This window comes from Drosophila montana, unplaced genomic scaffold (assembly GCF_035044405.1).
Source record: "Drosophila montana isolate Dmon_TW-CO22-7 unplaced genomic scaffold, ASM3504440v1 contig_2084_1, whole genome shotgun sequence".
Taxonomy (NCBI): domain Eukaryota; kingdom Metazoa; phylum Arthropoda; class Insecta; order Diptera; family Drosophilidae; genus Drosophila; species Drosophila montana.
The window spans coordinates 172,541-200,532 of NW_026996994.1; the positions used below are offsets into that span (position 1 = coordinate 172,541).

General features: G+C 43.5%; 2 protein-coding genes across 2 annotated transcripts in view; one reads left to right on the forward strand and one right to left on the reverse strand.

The window, feature by feature from the left end:
• Window positions 1-4,155, forward strand: part of LOC135426864 (G protein-coupled receptor kinase 1) — an 87,387-nt gene extending 83,232 nt beyond the window's left edge. The window contains exons 14-15 of the mRNA XM_064680191.1: window positions 3,629-3,791; window positions 3,847-4,155. Coding sequence (XP_064536261.1) covers window positions 3,629-3,791; window positions 3,847-4,029 — 346 coding nt within the window. The 3' untranslated portion in view covers window positions 4,030-4,155. The remainder of the gene's footprint in view (window positions 1-3,628; window positions 3,792-3,846) is intronic.
• An 8,017-nt stretch (window positions 4,156-12,172) lies between these two features.
• LOC135426866 (uncharacterized) lies at window positions 12,173-12,598 on the reverse strand. Its single transcript, XM_064680194.1, has one exon. It carries the CDS (start codon window positions 12,596-12,598, stop codon window positions 12,173-12,175), a length of 426 nt encoding a protein of 141 aa, XP_064536264.1.
• Between the last annotated feature and the right edge of the window lie 15,394 nt (window positions 12,599-27,992).

Sequence of the window (27,992 nt, forward strand, 5' to 3'; positions counted from 1 at the left end):
TAACCAAAAGCACGAACAGAGTACACAAGCGCAACGAAATAAAGTGTTCGATGGAGAGCGAAACCGAATCTGCTTCGTATTTTTCTGTTTTTTTTTTTGAATGCAGACCGCATTGAAAATAAGTGTTGACTGTTATTTGCGACCTCTGCTTATTGGTGATCAACGCTCAGTCTATACCGTAATAATTAGAAGGCTACAAATACTATTTTCCATGATCGTTGTTCACATTCTTTTGATAGGTGTTTCACTCAATTTGGAAATTCCACGCCTGAACTGTACTCCGACCCTTCTGTAACTCTTCAAAAAAACGTAATTTATACGTGTTTTATCGATTTTAGAAAGTCAACCCGCAACAGGAAATTTGTCAAAAAATTGGTAACATTTTATATACCGATCGGCCTCAAATTTATTATAACCTGTTTCCATTGAAAATGGTTAAATTGGCCGACTCCATGTCATAGTCACATAGTCGAGTCAGTCTAGCCATGTCCCTCTGTCCCTCCGTATGTATAAACGCGGCCGATATCCGAACTTATAAGAAAAATTTTCGGAATATCCTTCGACGGTGTGAAATGTGATTTTGGAAATACCATCGGCAGCTGTCTAAATTTGTAGAAAATTCGGCAGATTGTAAAAATTAACATTAAAATAAATTAAAATTAAGCAACTAATTAAACATTTAACGTACATTGTTTCTATGTCCGCGCTTTTTGAACTGGATTTTGAAACAGTTTGACCGTTCAATGGGTGTCTGTACAAGTGATCGCAATTTTCAATGTCCGTTTTGTAGTTAAGTTGTTTGTTGAATCCTGTGTTTTTATACCCTGAACCCATTGAAAATGGGTAAACATGGTATAATATATTTGTGCAAATGTATGTTACAGGCAGAAGGAAGCATCTCCGACCCCATAAAGTATTTATATATATATTCTTGATCAGCATCAACAGCCGAGTCGATCTAGCCATGTCCGTCCGTCTGTCCGTCCGTGCGTATATAAGAACGCAAGGATCTCAGAACCTTTAAGAGCTTGAGACTGAAATTTTAGCTGTAGGACCTCCTAGTCCATGCGTAACACGAGTTTGTTTCCGATAATCAATAACTTACACCGTTTCCAAGGAATCGATAAAAATTGATATCGATATCCTGTTTTTTGAGCAAATTGGGTAAATAATAAGAGCTAGAGTAACCAAACTTGATATGTTGCTTTTAGAAGTGTATGTGTATATCAAGTATCTTTCATTTTATGTCTATCACTACCACCCCGCTACCACCACAAAGCTATAAATCAAGTTAATAATGCAACTTGTATTGCCTTAATTTAAATGCAATTGAGTTTTTGAGAATACACAAGTATTCTATGGCACAATAGTATGCGAAAATTTTTATTAATATCGGTTAAGAAACATAAAAGTTATGTGTTGTTGCTGCGCACGTGTTAGCAGGAGCTAGCGCAAATTCCAAGAATTTCTGCACTACTACTAAAGCAAACGAACGCGAAGCACGAGCTGCATTTGGTGTTGGAAGAAGAGGGTTCAGGGTATCCCCTAGTCGGGAGCTCCCAACTAGAACCTCTTACTTGTTTTTGAGTGCATTACAGAAAATCCAACCCGTACGCAAAAATAATCGCTCCGTTCAAGTAATGTTGCCGGTGAGCAAATTTTTAATTTCCCTACACTGCGACAACTAACGTAAATCCCGAAAAAACACGGGAAGCAACGACAATTGATCTGCAAATTATGGTGACTGCAAAGCTTCAAATTAGAATAAAGCGCCATTGCATCATACTGTGCTCTTTGAAAGTAGTATGTTAAAATTCCATGTGTTCACATTATTTCAGTTAGCAAAATTAAAGTACATACAGGCTATCCGAACCAGGCTATCAGGAAAAAATAAGAGAAAGCCGGGCAACACAGAAAAGGGTAGTCGAGGCAGAATTAGGGACAAAAGTCTTATTTAGGGGGTCATGGTCCAGATAAATACCAGACGTGACATTAGATTAATTTTATAATTTAAGCAGCTAGCAATTCATTTCTAATATTCCAGGCTTATACTCGTGTAACTTCTATTTATCTCAGTGACTAATGCTCGGATTACCGACTAGTCACACTCCGATAACATTCTAATAGTGGATGGCGACGTACTATTTCGGAGCCAACATGATTCGTAAGGTACTTAACTTATATCTCCGATTTTATATATTTAGTGGGTGAAATAATGGGAATTTCAGACTTGTTTCCACAGTCTCACATGCGAAAGCTATTAGGCATAGATATCAGAGAGAAGCTTGTTGTCCGCGTTGTAACTGCACAACAGAATGGCGCTAAGTCATCGAAGTTTGTTAGACTTTTTGGACCCAGCGTTAAAGACCGTAACAGGCACTGCTGATGCCTCCGATTCTGAAAAAGTTAGCGGTTCGAATAACAATTTATAGAGTCAAATCACAGGCAGGTGCTAACACAGAATTGGAAAACTGTATGACTAACACCATAATTCTGATGATGATTTCAAGTTTCGTCTAAATGAGCAACTTACAGATATCCCTTAACTTAATGGATGTACCTTATTTTAAGATTTTATTATTGAATACCTCAGAGTTAAGATCAATTGCAAAAAAATTCAAATATTCCCCGTATAATATGATCACCCAGTCTGGCAAATCTGACTCAGTATCTTGGCGGAATATGATAAAGGCAATACTCTAGCAGTCACGCAATACTCTGACACGCCACACCTGTGTTCGTGGCTTACATGCGCGAAGCGTCGCACACTGCCAATATCAGTCCAGTCCAGTCCACCTGGAACCCATTGCGATTCTCGAAGACATCAACAACTGCCCGCTAAGATAAGCGTCGACGATGATTCAGAGGTAGCTGCTGCGGGTTCTCTCTTTTTCACATTCGACCAGAAAGTGTTGCTAAATGGCATCATGTTCGTTAACAGCGACAATGTCATGAGCGAATTCCCTGCAGACGCTTGTGAACATTACCGGACACGATCTAGTATTGAGCCTCTCTCTTCTACAGAAGTGGTGGATCGAGGACGCCCATGATTCAAAGGGGGGAATAGTTAACAAATAACACTCCGTAGTTTAACTGGGTAGTGGATACCAACGAACTCCAGTTCGAGCACTTGGTCCATAATGCTGACATGTCGGACATCAACTTTGTTGGAGCTGCCCGTTATTATACACCGCACGAGGCCTAAGCTCAGCGCGGACACAGTAGTCGGGTCCACCGACTATAACTGCAAGAATCGATTGTCTTTAGTTTTAAATTCAATTTTGAAATCCACGTCTCCCTTGTCCAATCAATATCTCGTTCCGTAACCGGTCCTGTATTTCAATATTCGCCAAAGCTCATGGCCCTTCCTTTAAAAACTACTTCTTCTCAATTTAAAGGTGAACAGAAGAAGGTAAAAGTAAAAAATTCTAGTTCTATGAATTCTATACGATATACTTCTTTCTCAATTGAAAAATTAATTTTCGGATGTAAGATTTAAGGGGATTTAATTTTATTAGTTGTCTCATGGGCAGACATTTCAATACAATATGTCTAGTATGCCGTTTACACTTAGAATAATACAAGTTATTAATACTAATTCATTTTATTTACATATTATTTGTTGTAGCTTGGAACTGTATTCAGACAGTGGAAATAACAAACCAGAACTTATATTTTTGGACCAAGTTGAAGATGTTTCATCTGATTTTGTACACTATAAAAATGAACAATGTATTCAAATTCGTGTTAATGACGGCAGTCGTGATGGCAGAATTATTTTGACAAATTCAGTAAGTTGGTTTTTGTTAATAAATTAATTCATATAACTAAAGTGCTTTTTTAAAGGATGAAATTGGTTTAAAAGAATGGGCGTTGTCATTGAGATCGGCCCACAAAATGTCACAAGATCTTTTAGGATCCATGGCTAAAAAAGCTGGAAAAATTTATGGAAGTGAACGGGACGCAAACAAATCGATGTATATTTTGGGAGGGAACTGTTCGACGACATCGTCCAATGGCTCTAAATAAGTATTAGATATAATGGAATTTATTATAACATATAATAGGTTTCCAGCTTTGAAACTCATAAAACAAATAGATTCATTCATTAAGAAATGAATCCTAATAAAACACATCTTGTAAAATCACATAAAATCTTATGAGTTTGGATGAGTTTATATAAGCTGTGTAATCGATAAATATAATGCTTTATTCATTTTATCTAATTTTAGCTCAAACTTTTGACGTATAAACCTAATGAGATGTATATAATTTATAGCATTCTGCGTTACCGGTATTTTGTAGTCCACGCTGATTAACTGCCGTCTTGTCCTTTCGTTAAAGTACTGTAGCTGTATTCAGTCTTATTTGATGTTTAGTATGTAGCAAAGGACTGAAGGTTTTCCTCTATTAAACTAACAAAATAACAATTTAAACACTAATTAAAACCCATTTTTAACCTGAAGCTTTACTTACGGAAATTAAAGTAAAAATAAAACAATGTTTCACATAGCCAGCCTAGTTATTTTTTTTTTATTTTTAAGATTTCTTGACCTTAAGTCCAGAAGTTATTAGTTTCACTATGTTCCTTATATATGAGCCAAGTCTTATAAACATCGGACTACCATATCATATGCTCTATCGGTAGAGTCAGTCAAATATTGAGTTTTTGGACAAATTAGCTGATTTTCAAGATATCTTCATAATACAAGCACTAAAAATCTCCTCACCAATCTGCAAAAACTAAAGCCTTATATTTACAAAAATTATTAAATCTTCCGCGTGCGTGCACACTCTCCGTCTCTTATAGCTTCTATGCTATGGCATGTTCAGAGACTTATCTTATCATTATCTTGGTTTGTAAAAGCTATTAACCGTGAACACTGTCTAAGTTTATCCTGGTCTTCATGGGCGTATATCTGACCTCATGAAGTGTGCCCGCTAATATTATATAATTTATAAAAAGTCGAATAAAGTTAATTCGCTGAGCAAATGCATGAAGAGCACTTCATGGCAGTGATTGACCAAAAGTTGGTAAGTGGCAATTATAAGCGTCGAGGAAGTAGCTATTTCAACTGTACTTGCAGAAATGACAAGTGTTAGCAAGCAAAAAAATAAAAATACCAGCATATAAAGTAAGTGACAAACTCTAATTGATATGTCAGAAACGAAAAATCATGGAAATATTGTATTCTCATGTAATAAATGCTTGGAAAACGACATGGTTATAGAAGATTCTCAACCAGTGGTTTAATAATAAATTGAAATCATAAAATCGAAAACTTTTCATATATATGTAATAGGTTCGACCAAAATCACACCATTTGTGACGCCTGACGAGCATTCGAATTTTTGACAATGTCCTTTTCATGCATTTCTCAACGTGTAATAATAAAGATACAGCGAGATCTTTATCAGTTGTTTATGAAACATTCAAAATCCAACACTGTCAATTAGTTGTTTGTACGCAGCTTGTGATTTTTCGTACTGGCTAATTTAGTGAAAACAAGTGAAAACTTATGTTTTTTTCTCATTCGTTGTGTCTGAGCTCAAAACCAACTATCTACCCAAAATGACCATAGGAGAAGATATTTTGTCGCTTATCAGAGCTATCGACAAAAGCTATCGACGAGCAACGAGTGATTTTTAGATAAACTAAGTGCTAATGTACATCTACGTGTGTGCGAGTGGGTAACACTACAGCACTCCGCAATTTAACATAGGTGGTCTTCGTACATAGTTTATTTATTTATATTATAATTTAAATTGATCCAACATTCCGGCCCCGTTGAAGGCCTAAGGGCTTAAACTATTAATAGCACGGCCATCTTCAGTTTTGACCGATTGAAGATTATGGTAGAAGTGCGTATCTCCGCCACGCGCACTTTACCGTTATTGCCGACTGTGGTTGTCCATTGTTAAGGCAACACGTTGCTCCCGTCTAGCAGAACGAAGAATCCTCTTTCCAAGTAGTCGCGGGCCCAAATATAAGGACGAAATCGAAAAAAAGTTTACGCTATTTACAAATACGACCCACATGTCATACGATGCGGAAGCAGTTTTAAATGAAAAATATAGAAGGGAAGATCTGTAAACATTCTTCTTCTCACTCAAAAAGTCACTCTTCCCAGTCCAACCAAAAAATTAACAAACGTTCTTGACCCTTCAGTAGGTGGCACAAATGGGCAACGGCCGATATGTGTTCGAATTATGCCAAATACAATGAGGAAAAAATTCATAAGCCCGGGAACCAACGGCTCCAAGAATGATGTCTGAACGACCGACAAAAATCCAAATAATATTATTTGCAAGGGCGAAAACCCAGAATTCGGCCTACTCGTCAAATAGCCAGCCACAACAAACATGTAACTAAAAAACTATGGAAGTAGTCACGTCGTAGTTGCGTTATAGACTGCCGACACATTTTTTAGAAAATCAGCATCAACGCATTTCCGATGTAAGCTCAACAACAACTTCTAGTTGTAGCGGATGTAGGACCTCCGCCTCCACAGCTACACGATGCGCTCAATGGAGCCCATTGGGACACGCCCAAAACCACCAATGAGGCCTTGCAGCCCACCCCGGTCGTAACATATGGCGCTCAGATCTCCTCCCTGGCAGCTGCGAGTTGCAGCTCTTATGTAATTAAAAACCGTGCTCATCGTCCTCTAAGGACCGACGGTAACAACCAGCCTTTCAACTGCTGGTCAGTTGGCTAAAGGTTGCCTTAACAAAACAGCGAGGGACTACGTTGTTGACCGAAGCCGTAAAAAAAAGGAAGGTACCTGTAAAAAAAACCGAAAGCCAGCAATGCTGGTGAAAAATCCACTGCTCCTATTGCCTCCTCAACAATTAGCAACAGATATGCTTCCATTGCGCCGCAGGAGGACGCCTTTTTTATCGAATACAACGAGATGGAAACTGCCGAAAAAGCGCAGCTAACTCCTGTCCAACCTGCTGCGAAGAAGGTCCTCAAGCCCAGGGCCATAACAGTTCCTGGAGTCAACAACATCGTGGCGATGGAACAGACCAGGAACCTAGACCAGGCAGTTGGTAGAGATGCCTACGAGTTCAAAGTCTCTACCGACACACACAGAACCAATAGTCGGCCAGGCCGTAACATTCATTGGCAATATGTGGTGCTTGGTACACTACCAACTGCATCCAATTGCCTCCAGCAACAAATATGGTTGCCATTGGGGTAGAGACCCCTTTTTGACGGAATCGCTGTAGCTGCAGCGTATTTACCAACAAACCTCTAGTAGAGACGAATTGGATTTGATCCCGTTTTGATCAGCTTGGTCATAAATTCATTGTTAAAGACAGCTTTACGCAAAACATAGGCTGTGAGGAAACCACAGAAAGAAGAGGCATTGCGCTGCATGAAGCGCTCAATAGCTGCTCAGCCGAGGTCCTGGCTACAGGGAGATCCACCCACTTTCCGTACAACGGACAAAGTACTCCTTCGTGTATAGATTTCGTTATATATAACAGCAACGATCTATCGGTTCGGGAAGAGTATAAGCTCTCTTCCGACCACCTGCCACCCCTTGCAACGGTCTCTACGTCTCCTCAAAGGACCCCAAGAAAGCTGATCTAAATAGCATGATTAATTTAAACACTTAGATCCTGACAGCCGAGGATGCCGACACTGTAGCTCAAACCCTGTTGGACCAAGTACATGCCGCGACTGCCAACGCTGCGCCAGTACAAATGTACCTAACACATACAAGCCAGCACACGACTCACCTATCGTTGAAGGCTATCTTTATTATTTAATTAGTTAATAAAAAAATGTATTCATGAGTTCGCCTGACGCCCTGTCTCGCAAAAATTTGAATACTTTACAAATGGCTCCGATTCACTTGTGTCGGGAACCAAGTCCTCTTGAGGAAACACAATTACCCTCAGTTAGTTAGACTAACTATGACTTGTCGTCCGATTCACTGGTAGACAGCCCTAATGGCAGATACTACAAGACTAAGTCATAACTGACGTAGTCAACGCATTTCACTGCAAGCTTCCGATACTAGCTTTTGTCCTACTCAGGATAGTAGAGACATTCCCCGGAATATCTTTCAGATATTCCAAAGACTTGTATTGGATCAAACGCGTTTCTCGGCTCTTTTAAGAATTTAAGAAGAAGTTTTAATTAAGGTTTAATAAGTTGCTGAGCGACACGAAGTGGCATAACTTTAAATTAAAGGTTTTGAGTAATTAACAGAGTTCGAAAAAGAGCGAAACTTCGTACATGTGTTTGCTTATGTAGACGATACTTAGCATAATCTTAACAAAATCTGCTTAGTACATTGTTATTGAAACATCTGATTGAGTTTATGAGGTATATAACAAAGCTTCCCGGCCGCCTTGAAAGAACTATCTTTCAAGAGATAGGAACACGGTTATCCTTTCCACTCACAACGGACTCAACACGACCTAATTTCCAATGCAAGGGCGGTGCGTTGTCCTCGTGTATGATGGCCATAGAGCCAGCTGTTAGATTTGGAGAAGCCGAAGTCCACTTTGTCCTAGCTCTAAGCTCGTTCACATATTCCGCAGACCAACGATGCCAAAATAGGTGTTTGACAGCCGTGATCTAATCGTAATGCTCTAAGTTGGAGATGTTGCTGGTGATAAGATCACGCTCAGGCAATGCGCATGGTGCAACGACTGTGGTGTTCATCTCCTCATATGTGAACCGGGGGTTGGCGAGGCTACGCACCAGCAGACCCTTTGCGCTCTTGACAGCTGCCTCCCAAAGACCACCAAAGTGTGGAGCCCAAGGTGGATTAAAAAAAAGTTATTCTTTAGAAGAACAATATGATCGGATGGCATCCTGAGTATTAGGGTTGAACATGTACTTCTTCGACTCAAGAAGCTTGACGGATGCTCCGATTGTGGCGTTGTCACAAAATATGTGAGATACTGGTCCACGACGAGCAATCATGCGTTTCAACGATTCCAAAAGCTTGTTCGATGAAAGATCTAGCAGAATTTCGATGTGAACTGCCTTTGCTGTCATGCAGACAAATATGACAATATATGATTTTGTGGGACATTTGCCACATATTCAAAGAATGGTGTGTCTGTAGACAAGTGTTCAAATGGAAGGGAACCCATGACTTGACGAAGCAGAACTGGACGATATCTAACACAGTGCACACAAGAGCGAACAATAAATTAAAGTTGCAACTGTCCGACTGATGCCTTTGGCCCTGTATAGTAATTGCGTAAGTGTAGATGCTGAACATAGCTGTGGTCAAATTGTGCTTCCTTGGGATGAGCAGGGGGTGCCTCTGTCGAGAGGGGATATCAACATGTTCGAGTCGGCAGCCAACCTTAATAAGCTCGAATTCAGAAAAGTCGTCTACGAAGGGGCTGAGAAATTTCAAATTGCTTTTTAAGCATTTGCAAATCTGCCTTGAAATAGCGTTGTTGGATGATCCAGTGCAACGCGTGAAGAATTTCTTCTGGGAACCACGCAGAAACGCAAGTCCTGTAAACCAAATTGATTGCTGGAGATCATGAGCTGGACATCCACGTGACACGATGTCAGCAAATTTCAATTTTGACGGTACATGTCTCCACTTTCCATCATCTGTTTGATCTTGTATAATGGATACTCTGTTTCCAACAAGTGTCGACAATGTGATAGAATATTGATGCAGCCAGCCGTAAGCATGTATTGACGCTTCACAGGATGAGTGCAGTTGTATGTCAGCTTGCAAGCAAAAGCGGGGTACTGCAATCGACGATAATACTTTGAGAGACGTTAGGCATTTTATCCACGCTTGATGAAGCAATTGTGGAACAGATTCATCCCAGGCGACTTTTAGCAGCCATAGCTCCTGTATGATGATTTTCGAGATGATTATGATTGGTGCCAGCATTCCTAATGGATCGAACAGAGAAAATGCAGTCGAGAGAATAGTCTTCTTTGTGGCTGTTGAATAAAATTGTTTGGGCTTAAATTCAAATAGTAGCACATCACGATGTTGATCGCAAGCTACGCCAAGGGCTATTGTGACAGCATTTTTAGTGCCCCTTAACCAATGGGAATAGTCCTCGGCGAAGTATCTCGGTGACCTTGTGTTTGATGTTCTGCACCTCGATGAGCTGGTTTGCTGCGTAAAGCAGATCATCAACATAAAACGATGATTTCACAATTGATGCGCCACTGGGAAATTCGTTCACTGCTAAGTATAGGGCCGTTCGATATGTCACCGTATTTAGCTCAAAGGTCTGCAAATCAGCATCAGGTGATGCTCTCCAAAATACATATTGATATTTCCGATCTTCTGGGCTGACTAAAACTTGTCTATACATTTTCGTACCAATCGAAAACGAAGGAGAAGTTTAAACAGATCTTCTTGCAACGTTGGGCTGGGATGCTGGGGTGGGGTTTTTAAACACAATGGTTAGGTATGTAAAAGTGTGGCTTACTTAATCTCGGATTCGGATTGACTAAGGCGCGTCTCGAGGGATAAAAATCGACGACGTGCAATATCGCTTGATTTACCACGGCACGTTGGATCTCCCTTGAAAGGTAGACGCACCATAATCCTGCCGTTGTCTATCATTGTTGTCCTTGAATACATATCTTCACAGAGCTGATATGTTCCGGATTGATTGACTTTGAAGAGATTTGTATAGCATTACTGTTCTAAAGAAGTTGAAGATTCTTGTCAATTGACTGCTTTATAGTAAGCAAGAACGTTGATGACTGCTTGGCCGACTGATGACGATACTAGCCAGACACAACCCATCCATGCAACGATTTCTGAAGGACTGGCAAATTGTCTCCGAGCTTGATCTGTCCAACAGCCAGGCATACAAAAAATGCCTCTGTACCGAGAAGAAGGCCAATCCGATCAGACCTGTTGAAAGTTTCATCCGCATCTTATCTGACGTGTTGATTTCCGAATCCGGATGGTAGGCAATGTGAGTTATTACGCAGAACAGTAGAGTTACTTCAAATGTTGACAAACGAGATTTAATTCTAGTTGTTGACCAGTTGCAGCCCACCCCGGTCACTATATATAGAGCTAAGAGCTCCTCCCTGGCAGCTGCGATTTGCAGCTCTTATGTAATTAAAAACCGTGCTCATCACCCTCTAAGGACCGACGGTAACAACCAGCCTTTCAACTGCTGGTCAGTTGGCAAAAGGTTGCCTTAACAAAACAGCGAGGGACTACGTTGTTGACCGAAGCCGTAAAAAAAAGGAAGGTACCTGTAAAAAAAACCGAAAGCCAGCAATGCTGGTGAAAAATCCACTGCTCCTATTGCCTCCTCAACAATGAGCAACAGATATGCTTCCATTGCGCCGCAGGAGGACGCCTTTTTTATCGAATACAACGAGATGGAAACTGCCGAAAAAGCGCAGCTAACTCCTGTCCAACCTGCTGCGAAGAAGGTCCTCAAGCCCAGGGCCATAACAGTTCCTGGAGTCAACAACATCGTGGCGATGGAACAGACCAGGAACCTAGACCAGGCAGTTGGTAGAGATGCCTACGAGTTCAAAGTCTCTACCGACACACACAGAACCAATAGTCGGCCAGGCCGTAACATTCATTGGCAATATGTGGTGCTTGGTACACTACCAACTGCATCCAATTGCCTCCAGCAACAAATATGGTTGCCATTGGGGTAGAGACCCCTTTTTGACGGAATCGCTGTAGCTGCAGCGTATTTACCAACAAACCTCTAGTAGAGACGAATTGGATTTGATCCCGTTTTGATCAGCTTGGTCATAATTTCATTGTTAAAGGCAGCCTTACGCAAAACATAGGCTGTGAGGAAACTACAGAAAGAAGAGGCATTGCGCTGCATGAAGCGCTCAATAGCTGCTCAGCCGAGGTCCTGGCTACAGGGAGATCCACCCACTTTCCGTACAACGGACAAAGTACTCCTTCGTGTATAGATTTCTTTATATATAACAGCAACGATCTATCGGTTCGGGAAGAGTATAAGCTCTCATCCGACCACCTGCCACCCCTTGCAACTCAACACGACCTAATTTCCAATGCAAGGGCGGTGCGTTGTCCTCGTGTATGATGACCATAGAGCCAGCTGTTAGATTTGGAGAAGCCGAAGTCCACTTTGTCCCAGCTCTAAGCTCGTTCACATATTCCGCAGACCAACGATGCCAAAATAGGTGTTTGACAGCCGTGATCTAATCGTAATGCTCTAAGTTGGAGATGTTGCTGGTGATAAGATCACGCTCAGGCAATGCGCATGGTGCACCGACTGTGGTGTTCATCTCCTCATATGTGAACCGGGGGTTAGCGAGGCTACGCACCAGCAGACCCTTTGCGCTCTTGACAGCTGCCTCCCAAAGACCACCAAAGTGTGGAGCCCAAGGTGGAATAAAAAAAAGTAATTCTTTAGAAGAACAATATGATCGGAAGGCATCCTGAGTATTAGGGTTGAACATGTACTTCTTCGACTCGAGAAGCTTGACGGATGCTCCGATTGTGGCGTTGTCACAAAATATGTGACATACTGGTCCACGACGAGCAACCATGCGTTTCAACGATTCCAAAAGCTTGTTCGATGAAAGATCTAGCAGGATTTCGATGTGAACTGCCTTTGCTGTCATGCAGACAAATATGGCGATCTATAATTTTGTGGGACATTTGCCACATATTCAAAGATAGGTGTACCCTGGACCGCAAAAGTGCACGACTGCAAAAGTGGACTGCAGCGTGGCGAAATGGTGTGTCTGTGGACAAATGCTCAGATGGCAGGGAACCCATGACTTGACGAAGCAGATCTGGACGATATCTAACACAGTGCACACAAGAGCGAACAATGAACTAAAGTTGTAACTGTCCGACTGATGCCTTTGGCCCTGTATGGTAATTGCGTAAGTGTAGAAGCCGAACATAGCTGTGGACAAATTGCGATTCCTTGAGATGAGTAGGGGGTGCCTCTGTCGAGAGGGGATATCAACATGTTCGAGTCGGCCGCCAACCTTGATAAGGTCGAATCAAGAAAAGTCGTCTATGAAGGGGCTGAGAAATTTCAAATTGCTTTTTAAGCCCCTTTGAATTCTTAGCATTTTCAAATCTGCCTTGAAATAGCGTTGTTGGATGATCCAGTGCAACGCGTGAAGAATTTCTACTGGGAAGCATGCAGAAACGCAAGTCCTGTAAACCAAATTGATTGCTGGAGATCATGAGCTGGACATCCACGTGACACGATGTCAGCAAATTTCAATTTTGACGGTACATGTCTCCACTTTCCATCTTCTGTTTGATCTTGTATAATGGATACTCTGTTTCCAACAAGTGTCGACAATGTGATAGAATATTGATTCAGCCAGCCGTAAGCATGTATTGACGCATCACAGAATGAGTGCAGTTGTATGTCTGTGAGGTCAGTTTGCAAGCAAAAGCGGGTCGACGATAATACTTTGAGAGACGTTAGGCATTTTATCCACGCTTGATGAAGCAATTGTGGAACAGATTCATCCCAGGCGACTTTTAGCAGCCATAGCTCCTGTATGATGATTTTCGAGACGATTATGATTGGTGCCAGCATTCCTAATGGATCGAACAGAGAAAATGCAGTCGAGAGAATAGTCTTCTTTGTGGCTGTTGAATAAAATTGTTTGGGCTTAAATTCAAATAGTAGCACATCACGATGTTGATCCCAAGCTACGCCAAGGGCTATTGTGACAGCATTTTTAGTGCTCCTTAACCAATGGGAATAGTCCTCGGCGAAGTATCTCGGTGACCTTGTGTTGGATGTTCTGCACCTCGATGAGCTGGTTTGCTGCGCCGTTCGATATGTCCCCATATTTAGCTCAAAGGTCTGCAAATCAGCATCAGGTGATGCTCTCCAAAATACATATTGATATTTCCGATCTTCTGGGCTGACTAAAACTTGTCTATACATTTTCGTACCAATCGAAAACGAAGGAGAAGTTTAAACAGATCTTCTTGCAGCGTTGGGCTGGGTTGCTGGGATGATGAGTGCACGTGTCGTCAAATACGACTCGAAACTTCGTTGATACACTGCTGGTTTTTTAAACACAATGGTGAGGTATGTAAAAGTGTGGCTTACTTAATCTCGGGTTCGGCTTGACTAAGGCGCGTCTCGAGGGATAAAAATCAACGACGTGCAATATCGCTTGATTTACCACGGCACGTTGGATCTCCCTTGAAAGGTAACCGCACCACAATCCTGCCGTTGTCTATCATTGTTGTCCTTGAATACATATCTTCACAGAGCTGATATGTTCCGGATTGATTGACTTTGAAGAGTTTTGCATCACTGTTCTACAGTAGTTGAAGATTCTTGTCAATCGACTGCTTTATAGAAAGCAAGCACATTGATGACTGCTTGGCCGACTGATGACGATACTAGCCAGACACAACCCATCCATGCAACGATTTCTAAAGAGTGGCAAATTGTCTCCGAGCTTGATCTGTCCAACAGCCAGGCATACAAAAAATGCCTCTGTACCGAGAAGAAGGCCAATCCGATCAGACCTGTGGAAGGTTTCATCTGCATCTAATCTGACGTGTTGATTTCCGAATCCGGTTGGTAGGCAATATGAGATATTACGCAGAACAGTAGAGTTACTTCAAATGTTGACAAACGAGATTTAATTCCAGTTGTTGTACACTTGCAGCCCACCCCGGTCACTATATATGGCGCTCAGAGCTCCTCCATGGCAGCTCTTATGTAATTAAAAACCGTGCTCATCACCCTCTAAGGACCGACGGTAACAGCCAGCCTTTCAACTGCTGGTCAGTTGGCAAAAGGTTGCCTTAAAAAAACATGTGGGACTACGTTGTTGACCGAAGCCGTCAAAAAATAGAAGGTACCTGTAAAACGGAAGGTACCTGATGAAAAATCCACTGCTCCTATTGGCTCCTCAACGAATAGCAACAGATATGCTCCCATTGCGCCTCAGGAAAACGCCTTTTGTATCGAATACAACGAGATGGAAACTGCCGACAAAGCGCAGCTAACTCCTGTCCAACCTCGAGCTGCGAAGAAGGTCCTCAAGCCAGGGACAGTTCCTGGAGTCAACAACATCGTCGCGATGGAACAGACCAGGAACCTAGGCCAGGCAGTTGGTGGAGATGCCTACGAGTTCAAAGTCTCGTTCGACACACACAGAACCAATATTCGGCCCGGCCGAAACATTCATATGCGGTGCTTGTCAAACAGGACTTGGTACACTACCAAATGCATCAATTGCCTTCAGCACCACATATGGTTGCAATTGGGGTAGAGACCCCTTTTTGACGGAATCGCTGTACTTGCGGCGTATCTACCAACAAACCTCTCGTAGAGACGAATTGGATTTGATCCCTTTGTGATCAGCTTGGTCATAAATTCATTGTTAACGGCAACTTCAACGCAAAACATAGGCATAGGAAACTACAGCAAGAAGAAGCATTGCGCTGCATGAAGCTACTAGCTCACTAGCTGCTCAGCCGAGGTCCTGGTTACAGGGAGACCCACCCACTTTCCTTACAACGGACAAAGTACTCCTTCGTGTATAGATTTCTTTATATATAACAGCAACGATCTATCGGTTCGGGAAGAGTATAAGCTCTCATCCGACCACCTGCCACCCCTTGCAACGGTCTCTACGTCTCCTCAAAGGACCCCAAGAAAGCGCAGGCTTGCCCCCCCTGGGTCGGGAAATCAACGTTTTGCGGCTGATCTAAATAGCATGATTAATTTAAACACTAAGATCCTGACAGCCGAGGATGCCGACACTGTAGCTCAAACCCTGTTGGACCAAGTACATGCCGCGACTGCCAACGCTGCGCCAGTACAAATGTACCTAACACATACAAGCCAGCACACGACTCACCTATCGTTGAAGGCTATCTTTATTATTTATCTATCCGAACATTTGTGTTGGATTAAACGCGTTTTTCTGATCTTTTAAGAATCTAAGAAGAAGTTTTAATAAAGGTTAAATAAGTTGCTGAGCGATACGAAGTGGCCTCAATAATAATGCGTACAGTTTGGGTGCTTATGGCATTGAATTGCTTATGTAGAAGAGAGTTAGCATAATCTTAACATTATCTTCTGTGAGGCGGTTACTATGGCAGCCACCCCACAGTTCATAATTATAGTATTCTTAGCTTATAAGCATTAATTATATTAGAATAAGTAAATTAAGGGCAAGAAGCCACGTAGCCAGCAAGGGCGAAATTTAAGTTCGAATTGAATCGCCGGCCGCCGCAGCAACCGTGCGTTGCTGATCGTTTGCTCAACACCGTCTTCGAGAGCGCAACTTCAATTCGGTGGCGAAGAGCGAAAGCTCCGAGGTGAAGTTGCGACAGCTCGCAGTAAGTAGACGTATGCGACAGAAGGCGGAGATAAGGAGACTTAGGGTGGGCAGCGGAGCGCTAGGGCTCCGAACAGGGCTCCGCCAGGGCTTTAACTTAGGGAAATCGTGCAAGGTAGCGAATAATAAGTGAATATGAATAAATGAAGTTAGCAAGGAAATTCGGTTAACTCTTTTAATTTTAAAGTAATACTAACTTCGGACCCCGAAGTTATCCAGTGTTCAGCATAACCTCTTCTCATAACCATCCCGGACGTGTATGTGTGAATCAGGGCTTAGTCTTTCGATCGCGTGAGCAATCCCGGTCTTGTGTGTGTTTGAACCGGGGCTTAGTCTGCTGACCGCGTGAGCAATCCCGGTCATGTGTATGCATCTCCCTCCCTATCCTATGAAAGTAGTAGGAGTCATAGCTAGTTTGAAGCACTTCCTCCCTCCTCTAGACCCATCATCCCAGCAAACTAACAAATGTCTTGTAGATTGCTGGTCCTGGTAAGACTGAGAGTTGTACCCCGGCCAGTAGCTTCCTTACAAGTGGCGCTCGAGAAGGGACCTAGGAGGCGTTTAGCGGCGTGGCATGTAAGTAAGTGTTTTCAGGAAAAACAAAGTTGCATACAGGGTGTTTTTAGTCGGGCATACCCTAGAGAGTATCTACCCTAGCAAAGGAGTAGGGAAAAAGAATGCGTCACACATTGCAAATCACACAAATCACACATTGCAAATCTAGGGTATTAGGTAGTCAGGCATACCCTAACAAGGGCCTTTTCACACCCTGTGTCGGACGATAAAATGAACACCTGCAAGATTTAGGCGACAAAATATGTGCAAAATCGAGCACAAAAGGCAGACAACGGAAAGATAACGATTGGCCGAAGAAAGTTTAGCGCGCGCGCTATCCGGGCGACATCGAGACCACGCTTGCACACGTGTGCACAAACGCGCGGCGCAGTCGACGTCGGCGTCGACGGGCCATTAAGGCGTCGCGGCAGCGGCTGTACAGTGGGACGAATTCAACTCACGAAAGATGAATTCGTCAGTACAGTTGGCGAAAGCAAATAGAACGGGTGCGTGAACAGTAAAAGCAGACAAATACAATACGAGTTAAATGGACGAGGATTTAAAGTTAAAAGAACGTCAAGAGAATTCGTTTTTTTTTTGGAGTAAGCAAAAAAAAAAAAATATATGTTAAAAGATTTATTTATTTTTCTATTTTTGTGGAGTAACCAAAAAAAAAAAAAAAAATAATAACAGAGAAAAGGAAAATAATAAAGACTAAGGGAAAGACCAATGTGAAGGATGATCGATATTTAAAAGAACATTAAGTCAGTTTCGAGTATTATTATTTTTTGGTTTTTTTTTAAAGTTTGTGAAAGAAAATAAGACAAAGAAATAAGGAATAAAGGAGTGAAAAAAGTGGAATATATATCTGCGCATATATACTGTCGTAAACAAAGTGAAATAAACAAACCTACGAAACGAGAATCGCCCACCCACGAAACACAAAAACCGAGTAAGAGTCCACGAGAGGGAGAGAAGTCGAAGCGGACACCCGGTGAGTGCCAAAATCCGGGGATAGGCGTGTGCTGGATCCATCAGCGGCGCAAGGAGGAACTGGTAGCGATCGCCCATGAGTTCGGGCTGGACAGGAAGGGCACGTGGAGGCGCTGCGTAAGCTGCTATCCACGTTCGTTCAGGATGACGGACATACATCCGAAATTTGGGCTCGACTTGCCGAGTTAGAGTCTCAGTATGCCAAAACGTTGGAGCCGCCATCCTGGGGCGTCTCACCCGACGTTGGCGAACGGCCACGTCTGAAATCAGATTCCGATGCGTAACGGGTGCAGGGGATGCTCATGAAGTCAGAAGAGGAAGCGCCCGCCGAACAACAGCGGTCGACGCAGAGATTATGTCGCCGAGTTATGTTCCTTATTCTGCCAGGCCATATCCTCAGTCGGATGGCAGGCCTCTCGTAAACGTCCCGGAACAAGTTCGGAAGTGGGGCATGAGGTATGATAGCCCCTTGGGTTCTTGAAGGACCTAGAGAAGCGGGCCATCACATATGGCATTGCCCTCGACCGCATGCCCAGGGCAATGAGCGAGATATTCTGCGACAGGGCTACTCGTTGGTTATTGAGTAGTGGACTAAGGGCTGTGCCATGGTCAGTATTTAGGAGGGGTTTCTTGCAGTTCTTCCTGCCTCCACGCTATTTCGAGAGGCTTGAGGACGAAATCCGGTCCCGTCGGCAGCGCATGGGGGAGGAATTCAAGAAATACCTGATAGAGCTGAGGGCTCTAATGCACCACACCAGATACGAGCCGTCGCAGGAGTTGCATAGGATCTATGAAAATGCTGCTCCCGAACACAGTCTTTACGTGCGACGTCTTTACGTGGCAAGATTTCTCCACCTTATCTCAACTGACCCAGCTGGCTGTGGAGTATGAGACAGTCTTGAGGCAGAGGGCAGAATCCATAGGAAGTAGATCAGGGAGTCAGGTGGTCACGGGTTCGAGTAGCACAGAATCGGCGAGGACGGTACAACCCCCGGGGGGACACCTTAACCCATTCCGGTCTACTCCCATCGGATCCGGAAAGGCCGGAAATGGGTATGATCCGCTTGTCGTAGGTGCGCACAGGAGGGGCACTTTGCCAGGGAATGTCCCAACCCACCCGTCTTGTTCTGTTGGGTCATGTGGAAACCGCGGCAGAATTAGCCAGGATTGTTGTAGCCGCACGGAGGCGGGCAATGACGTCGCCCAGGCCAGGAGCGTGTCGGGAACGCATTGAGATTAGCTTAGATGCTAGACCACGTCATCCTAACAAGATGGAACCCAGGGAAGGCCTCCCAGGTCAGGAAAAGGGAGCACCTGCTCGGCAACCGATGAAAAAGGCCAAGAAAAAGGGATCGAGAGAGGAGCCTCAATCGGGATTGGGCCGAGAGCTTGAGGAGCCCACGCTGGTCATGGAGGCGGCACGGCAGAAATGTGCCAGAGGACAGAGGGATCAGGAGTCATGGCCAGGATTACCTCGAACGCAGAAGATCAGGAGCAGGGAGTTCCTGGTGTCAGAACTGGCACTTCTCGAGGGGCTTTAGGGAGTCTCGCATATCGCGGAGCCCAGGATCCGACTGAAGGATGAAAATCCGCTGAAGCATAGGTATTACCCGAAGAATCCGGCCATGCAGAAGGTGACTGACGAACAGGTGGATGAGCTGATCCAGGCAAATGCCATTGAGCCGTCGCGTAGTCCTCACAGCGCCCCAATCGTCTTAGTCAAGAAGAAGACTGGCGAGTGGCGCATCTGCATCGACTACCGACAGCTCAATGCGCATGTAAGACCTCTGCCTCCACAGCTACACGCTGGCCTCAATGGAGCCCATTGGGACACGCCCAAAACCACCAATGAGGCCTTGCAGCCCACCCCGGTCATTACATATGGCGCTCAGATCTCCTCCCTGGCAGCTGCGATTTGCAGCTCTTATGTAATTAAAAGCCGTGCTCATCACTCTCTAAGGCCTATCAACTTCTGGTCAGTTGGCAAAAGGTTGCCTTAACAAAACAGCGAGGGACTATGTTGTTGACCGAAGCCGTCAAAAAAAAGAAGGTACCTGTGAAAAAAACCGAAAGCTAGCAATGCTGGTGAAAAATCCACTGCTCCTATTGCCTCCTCAACAAATAGCAACAGATATGCCTCCATTGCGCCTCAGGAGGCGCAACAGATACGCCTCCATTGCGCCTCAGGAGGACGCATTTTTCATCGAATACAACGAGATGGAAACTGCCGACAAAGCGCAGCTAACTCCTGTCCAACCTCGAGCTGCGAAGAAGGTCCTCAAGCCCAGGGCCATAACAGCCAATATTCGGCCAGGCCGTAACATTCATTGGCAATATGCGGTGCTTGGTACACTACCAACTGCATTCAACTGATTCAAACGTAAACAAATTAAGAGTGGCAAAACATGTAACAATTTCTTCTAAATCGCAATCGAACATAAGTCGATGGCCTTGTTGATGTTTCCAAAGCTTACCCATCCCGTGTTTTTTTTTAAGATTATCACCCTCTTAACTTTAGACTCCCTATGGCATCATCTGAACGGCAAAAAGATTCCCCTCCCCTGCATCGACAAACTAAAGGTCATAACGTATACATTTGTCCAATCACGCAAAAAAGGATAACAGAAAAGCACTGCCTTTTGCCACTGAAACAACACTATCCAATTGAAGCATATATTTTGTAAACAAATGTGGATCAAACGATCCACATATATATATTAAGTAGCATACCCACCTCTTCACCCATTCCCTTGCACACATTATCACATCATTTTGCGAATACATCAACTCAGAAATAAATATGGCTTTGATAATAAATTGGAAGGTGATCGGATGAAACCTTAAGCTTCGCCCAAAAAACGTGGAACGCATATTCTACCGAGAATGCTTGGATTATGCAGAAAATGGAAAAAACATCTCAGAATTACCTAAAGATCCTTGGATATTTATTAAAACATGAAACATCATCCACTTCATTTTTGACTCCCATTTCCACCAAAATTAGTTTGAGGTCGATTGGATGGTAGTGGAAAAATTGTACATGTTATGACTATCATCGGATGGGTTTCAAACTCATTTTCGAAGATCATTGTGATCATTTATGTTATCAATGATTTAATGAATGAAAGTTTATTTCAGTCATCAAAAGTCTCACCACAAGACTTACATAGGCGAAACATTTGATTCTAACTTTATGGATCCTTATTCAAAGGACCTTAAACATATTTTTCATAGTCGTATATCTACGATTTTAAACGCAAAAATGGTCACGGGTAAGGGTGGGAAATACCAGCTAGTGCCTAATAAATAACCTTGTCGTTCGTAAAGAAAGCTACTAAAAAACGTTCATGTGTGTATAGCATACATGCATAGCTTTTGTACATGCTGCCCCTAAACAAATACGTTATAAATATATATTGTTATTATGCTGTTTATATTGTCTTTGCCCTGACGATATACAAAAAACTGTGCATATGGGTATTGTAAAAATTTTACTGATCCTTATTTAAATAATAATGAAATATCTTGTGATTTGGTGGAATTAAGAATGCTTACAACTAAAATATAAATTGTTAAATTTTTATATATTAAACTGCTTTCTGTTATTATATCTATTAACATTTGACTTTAGAATAAGTTCTAAGTTAATTAATTAATTTTTTTAAATTATTTTGTAAGCAAAAAAAAAATTTAAAAAATGGTACAAACAATTTTAATATATTTTAATTTAAGTACATTTGATTTGTTCTAATTGCTTTGAAAGTTTATGACTGACTAATTTTGCATAATTTTTAATTATCTTTTCAACCTCTTTAGTTATAATATCTTAATTTGGTCAAAAAAAGAACCAATTGTTACAATAAGGAAACAACATAGACATCTTTATATATAACAGCAACGATCTATCGGTTCGGGAAGAGTATAAGCTCTTATCCGACCACCAGCTTCCCCTTGCAACGGTCTCCACGTCTCCGTAAAGGACCACAAGAAAGCGCAGGCTTGCCCCCCTGGGTCGGGAAATCAACGTTTTACGGCTGATCCGCGACTGCCAACGCTGCGCCAGTACAAATGTACCTAACACATACAAGCCACGACTCACTTATCGTCGAAGGCTATCTTTATTATTTGATTGGTTAATATTCATGAGTTCGCCCGACGCCCTGGCTCGCAAAAATTTGAATACTTGACAAATGGCTCCGATTCATTTGTGTCGGGAACCAAGTCCTCTTGAATAAACACAATTACCCTCAGTTAGTTAGACTAACTATGACTTGTCGTCCGATTCACTGGCAGACAGCCCTAATGGCAGATACTACTAGACTTAGTTAAAACTGACGTAGTCAACGCGTTTCACTGCAAGCTTCCGATACCAGCTTTTGTACTACTCAGGATAGTGGAGACATTCCCCGGAACATATTTCAGATATTCCAAACACTTGTATTGGATCAAACGCGTTTCTCGGCTCTTTTAAGAATCTAAGAAGAAGTTTTAATAAGGGTTAAATAAGTTGCTGAGTGACACGAAGTGGCATAACTTTAAATTAAAGGTTTTGAGTAATTAACAGAGTTCGAAAAAGAGCGAAACTTCGTACATGTGTTTGCTTATGTAGACGATACTTAGCATAATCTTAACAAAATCTGCTTAGTACATTGCTATTAAAACATCTGATTGAGCTTATGAGGTATATAACAAAGCTTCCCGGCCGCCTTGAAAGAACTATCTTTCAAGAGACAGGAACACGGTTATCCTTTCCACTCACAAAGGAACCAAAACACCGCCTAATTTTCAAATCAAGGGCGGTGCGTTGTCCTCGTGTATGATGACCATTGAGCCAGCTGTTAGATTTGGAGAAGCCACTTTGTCCCAGCTCTAAGCTCACATATTCCGCAGACCAACGACGCCAAAATTGGTGTTTGACAGCCGTGATCTAATCGTAATGCTCTAAGTTGGAGATGTTGCTGGTGATAAGATCACGCTCGGGCAATGCGCATGGTGCAACGACTGTGGTGTTCATCTCCTCATATGTGAACTGGGGGTTGGCGAGGCTACGCACCAGCAGACCCTTTGCGCTCTTGACAGCTGCCTCCCAAAGACCACCAAAGTGTGGAGCCCAAGGTGGAATAAAAAAAAGTTATTTCTTAGAAGAACAATATGATCGGAAGGCATCCTGAGTATTAGGTTTGAACATGTACTTCTGCGACTCGAGAAGCTTGACGGATGCTCCGATTGTGGCGTTGTCACAAAAGATGTGACATACTGGACCACGACGAGCAACCATGCGTTTCAACGATTCCAAAAGCTTGTTCGATGAAAGATCTAGCAGAATTTCGATGTGAAATGCCTTTGCTGTCATGCAGACAAATATGGCAATATATGATTTTGTGGGACATTTGCCACATATTCAAAGATAGGTGTACCCTGGACCGCAAAAGTCGACTCCAACGTGGCGAAATGGTGTGTCTGTAGACAAGTGTTCAAATGGAAGGGAACCCATGACTTGACGAAGCAGAACTGGACGATATCTAACACAGTGCACACAAGAGCGAACAATAAATTAAAGTTGCAACTGTCCGACTGATGCCTTTGGCCCTGTATGGTAATTGCGTAAGTGTAGATGCTGAACATAGCTGTGGTCAAATTGTGATTCCTTGGGATGAGTAGGGGGTGCCTCTGTCGAGAGGGGATATCAACATGTTCGAGTCGGCAGCCAACCTTGATAAGGTCGAATTCAGAAAAGTCGTCTATGAAGGGGCTAAGAAATTTCAGATTGCTTTTTAAGCCCCTTTGAATCCTTAGCATTTTCAAATCTGCCTTGAAATAGCGTTGTTGGATGATCCAGTGCAACGCGTGAAGAATTTCTTCTGGGAACCACGCAGAAACGCAAGTCCTGTAAACCAAATTGATTGCTGGAGATCATGAGCTGGACATCCACGTGACACGACGTCAGAAAGTTTCAATTTTGACGGTACATGTCTCCACTTTCCATCTTCTGTTTGATCTTGTATAATGGATACTCTGTTTCCAACAAATGTCGACAATGTGATAGAATATTGATGCAGCCAATGCAAGACAACAGCCGTAAGCATGTATTGACGCTTCACAGAATGAGTGCAGTTGTATGTCTGTGAGCTCAGCTTGCAAGCAAAAACGGGGTACTGCAATCTTCCTACCATATCCTCAGTCGGATGGCAGGCCTCTCGTAAACGTCCCGGAACAAGTTCGGAAGTGGGGCATGAGGTATGATGGCCCCTTGGGTTCTTGGAGGACCTAGAGGAGCGGGCCATCACATATGGCATTGCCCTCGACCGTATGCCCAGGGCAATGAGCGAGATATTCTGCGACAGGGCTGCTCGTTGGTTATTGAGTAGTGGACTAAGGGATGTGCCATGGTCAGTATTTAGGAGGGGTTTCTTGCAGTTCTTCCTGCCTCCACGCTATTTCGAGAGGCTTGAGGACGAAATCCGGTCCCGTCGGCAGCGCATGGGGGAGGAATTCAAGAAATACCTGATATTGCATTGCGCTGCATGAAGCTACTAGCTCACTAGCTGCTCAGCCGAGGTCCTGGTTACAGGGAGACCCACCCACTTTCCTTACAACGGACAAAGTACTCCTTCGTGTATAGATTTCTTTATATATAACAGCAACGATCTATCGGTTCGGGAAGAGTATAAGCTCTCATCCGACCACCTGCCACCCCTTGCAACGGTCTCTACGTCTCCTCAAAGGACCCCAAGAAAGCGCAGGCTTGCCCCCCCTGGGTCGGGAAATCAACGTTTTGCGGCTGATCTAAATAGCATGATTAATTTAAACACTAAGATCCTGACAGCCGAGGTTGCCGACACTGTAGCTCAAACCCTGTTGGACCAAGTACATGCCGCGACTGCCAACGCTGCGCCAGTACAAATGTACCTAACACATACAAGCCAGCACACGACTCACCTATCGTTGAAGGCTATCTTTATTATTTATCTATCCGAACATTTGTGTTGGATTAAACGCGTTTTTCTGATTATTTAAGAATCTAAGAAGAAGTTTTAATAAAGGTTAAATAAGTTGCTGAGCGATACGAAGTGGCCTCAATAATAATGCGTACAGTTTGGGTGCTTATGGCATTGAATTGCTTATGTAGAAGAGAGTTAGCATAATCTTAACATTATCTTCTGTGAGGCGGTTACTATGGCAGCCACCCCACAGTTCAGATTTATAGTATTCTTAGCTTACAAGCATTAATTATATTAGAATAAGTAAATTAAGGGCAAGAAGCCACGTAGCCAGCAAGGGCGAAATTTAAGTTCGAATTGAACCGCCGGCCGCCGCAGCAACCGTGCGTTGCTGATCGTTTGCTCAACACCGTCTTCGAGAGCGCAACTTCAATTCGGTGGCGAAGAGCGAAAGCTCCGAGGTGAAGTTGCGACAGCTCGCAGTAAGTAGACGTATGCGACAGAAGGCGGAGATAAGGAGACTTAGGGTGGGCAGCGGAGCGCTAGGGCTCCGAACAGGGCTCCGCCAGGGCTTTAACTTAGGGAAATCGTGCAAGGTAGCGAATAATAAGTGAATATGAATAAATGAAGTTAGCAAGGAAATTCGGTTAACTCTTTTAATTTTAAAGTAATACTAACTTCGGACCCCGAAGTTATCCAGTGTTCAGCATAACCTCTTCTCATAACCATCCCGGACGTGTATGTGTGAATCAGGGCTTAGTCTTTCGATCGCGTGAGCAATCCCGGTCTTGTGTGTGTTTGAACCGGGGCTTAGTCTGCTGACCGCGTGAGCAATCCCGGTCATGTGTATGCATCTCCCTCCCTATCCTATGAAAGTAGTAGGAGTCATAGCTAGTTTGAAGCACTTCCTCCCTCCTCTAGACCCATCATCCCAGCAAACTAACAAATGTCTTGTAGATTGCTGGTCCTGGTAAGACTGAGAGTTGTACCCCGGCCAGTAGCTTCCTTACAAGTGGCGCTCGAGAAGGGACCTAGGAGGCGTTTAGCGGCGTGGCATGTAAGTAAGTGTTTTCAGGAAAAACAAAGTTGCATACAGGGTGTTTTTAGTCGGGCATACCCTAGAGAGTATCTACCCTAGCAAAGGAGTAGGGAAAAAGAATGCGTCACACATTGCAAATCACACAAATCACACATTGCAAATCTAGGGTATTAGGTAGTCAGGCATACCCTAACAAGGGCCTTTTCACACCCTGTGTCGGACGATAAAATGAACACCTGCAAGATTTAGGCGACAAAATATGTGCAAAATCGAGCACAAAAGGCAGACAACGGAAAGATAACGATTGGCCGAAGAAAGTTTAGCGCGCGCGCTATCCGGGCGACATCGAGACCACGCTTGCACACGTGTGCACAAACGCGCGGCGCAGTCGACGTCGGCGTCGACGGGCCATTAAGGCGTCGCGGCAGCGGCTGTACAGTGGGACGAATTCAACTCACGAAAGATGAATTCGTCAGTACAGTTGGCGAAAGCAAATAGAACGGGTGCGTGAACAGTAAAAGCAGACAAATACAATACGAGTTAAATGGACGAGGATTTAAAGTTAAAAGAACGTCAAGAGAATTCGTTTTTTTTTTGGAGTAAGCAAAAAAAAAAAAATATATGTTAAAAGATTTATTTATTTTTCTATTTTTGTGGAGTAACCAAAAAAAAAAAAAAATAATAATAACAGAGAAAAGGAAAATAATAAAGACTAAGGGAAAGACCAATGTGAAGGATGATCGATATTTAAAAGAACATTAAGTAAGTTTCGAGTATTATTATTTTTTGGTTTTTTTTTAAAGTTTGTGAAAGAAAATAAGACAAAGAAATAAGGAATAAAGGAGTGAAAAAAGTGGAATATATATCTGCGCATATATACTGTCGTAAACAAAGTGAAATAAACAAACCTACGAAACGAGAATCGCCCACCCACGAAACACAAAAACCGAGTAAGAGTCCACGAGAGGGAGAGAAGTCGAAGCGGACACCCGGTGAGTGCCAAAATCCGGGGATAGGCGTGTGCTGGATCCATCAGCGGCGCAAGGAGGAACTGGTAGCGATCGCCCATGAGTTCGGGCTGGACAGGAAGGGCGCGTGGAGGCGCTGCGTAAGCTGCTATCCACGTTCGTTCAGGATGACGGACATACATCCGAAATTTGGGCTCGACTTGCCGAGTTAGAGTCTCAGTATGCCAAAACGTTGGAGCCGCCATCCTGGGGCGTCTCACCCGACGTTGGCGAACGGCCACGTCTGAAATCAGATTCCGATCCGTAACGGGTGCAGGGGATGCTCATGAAGTCAGAAGAGGAAGCGCCCGCCGAACAACAGCGGTCGACGCAGAGATTATGTCGCCGAGTTATGTTCCTTATTCTGCCAGGCCATATCCTCAGTCGGATGGCAGGCCTCTCGTAAACGTCCCGGAACAAGTTCGGAAGTGGGGCATGAGGTATGATAGCCCCTTGGGTTCTTGAAGGACCTAGAGAAGCGGGCCATCACATATGGCATTGCCCTCGACCGCATGCCCAGGGCAATGAGCGAGATATTCTGCGACAGGGCTACTCGTTGGTTATTGAGTAGTGGACTAAGGGATGTGCCATGGTCAGTATTTAGGAGGGGTTTCTTGCAGTTCTTCCTGCCTCCACGCTATTTCGAGAGGCTTGAGGACGAAATCCGGTCCCGTCGGCAGCGCATGGGGGAGGAATTCAAGAAATACCTGATAGAGCTGAGGGCTCTAATGCACCACACCAGATACGAGCCGTCGCAGGAGTTGCATAGGATCTATGAAAATGCTGCTCCCGAACACAGTCTTTACGTGCGACGTCTTTACGTGGCAAGATTTCTCCACCTTATCTCAACTGACCCAGCTGGCTGTGGAGTATGAGACAGTCTTGAGGCAGAGGGCAGAATCCATAGGAAGTAGATCAGGGAGTCAGGTGGTCACGGGTTCGAGTAGCACAGAATCGGCGAGGACGGTACAACCCCCGGGGGGACACCTTAACCCATTCCGGTCTACTCCCATCGGATCCGGAAAGGCCGGAAATGGGTATGATCCGCTTGTCGTAGGTGCGCACAGGAGGGGCACTTTGCCAGGGAATGTCCCAACCCACCCGTCTTGTTCTGTTGGGTCATGTGGAAACCGCGG

Excerpts from the sequence above, each read along its gene's own strand:
- LOC135426866 (XM_064680194.1), bottom strand. The coding sequence starts at position 12,598 with ATGACAGCAAAGGCAGTTCACATCGAAATCCTGCTAGATCTTTCATCG.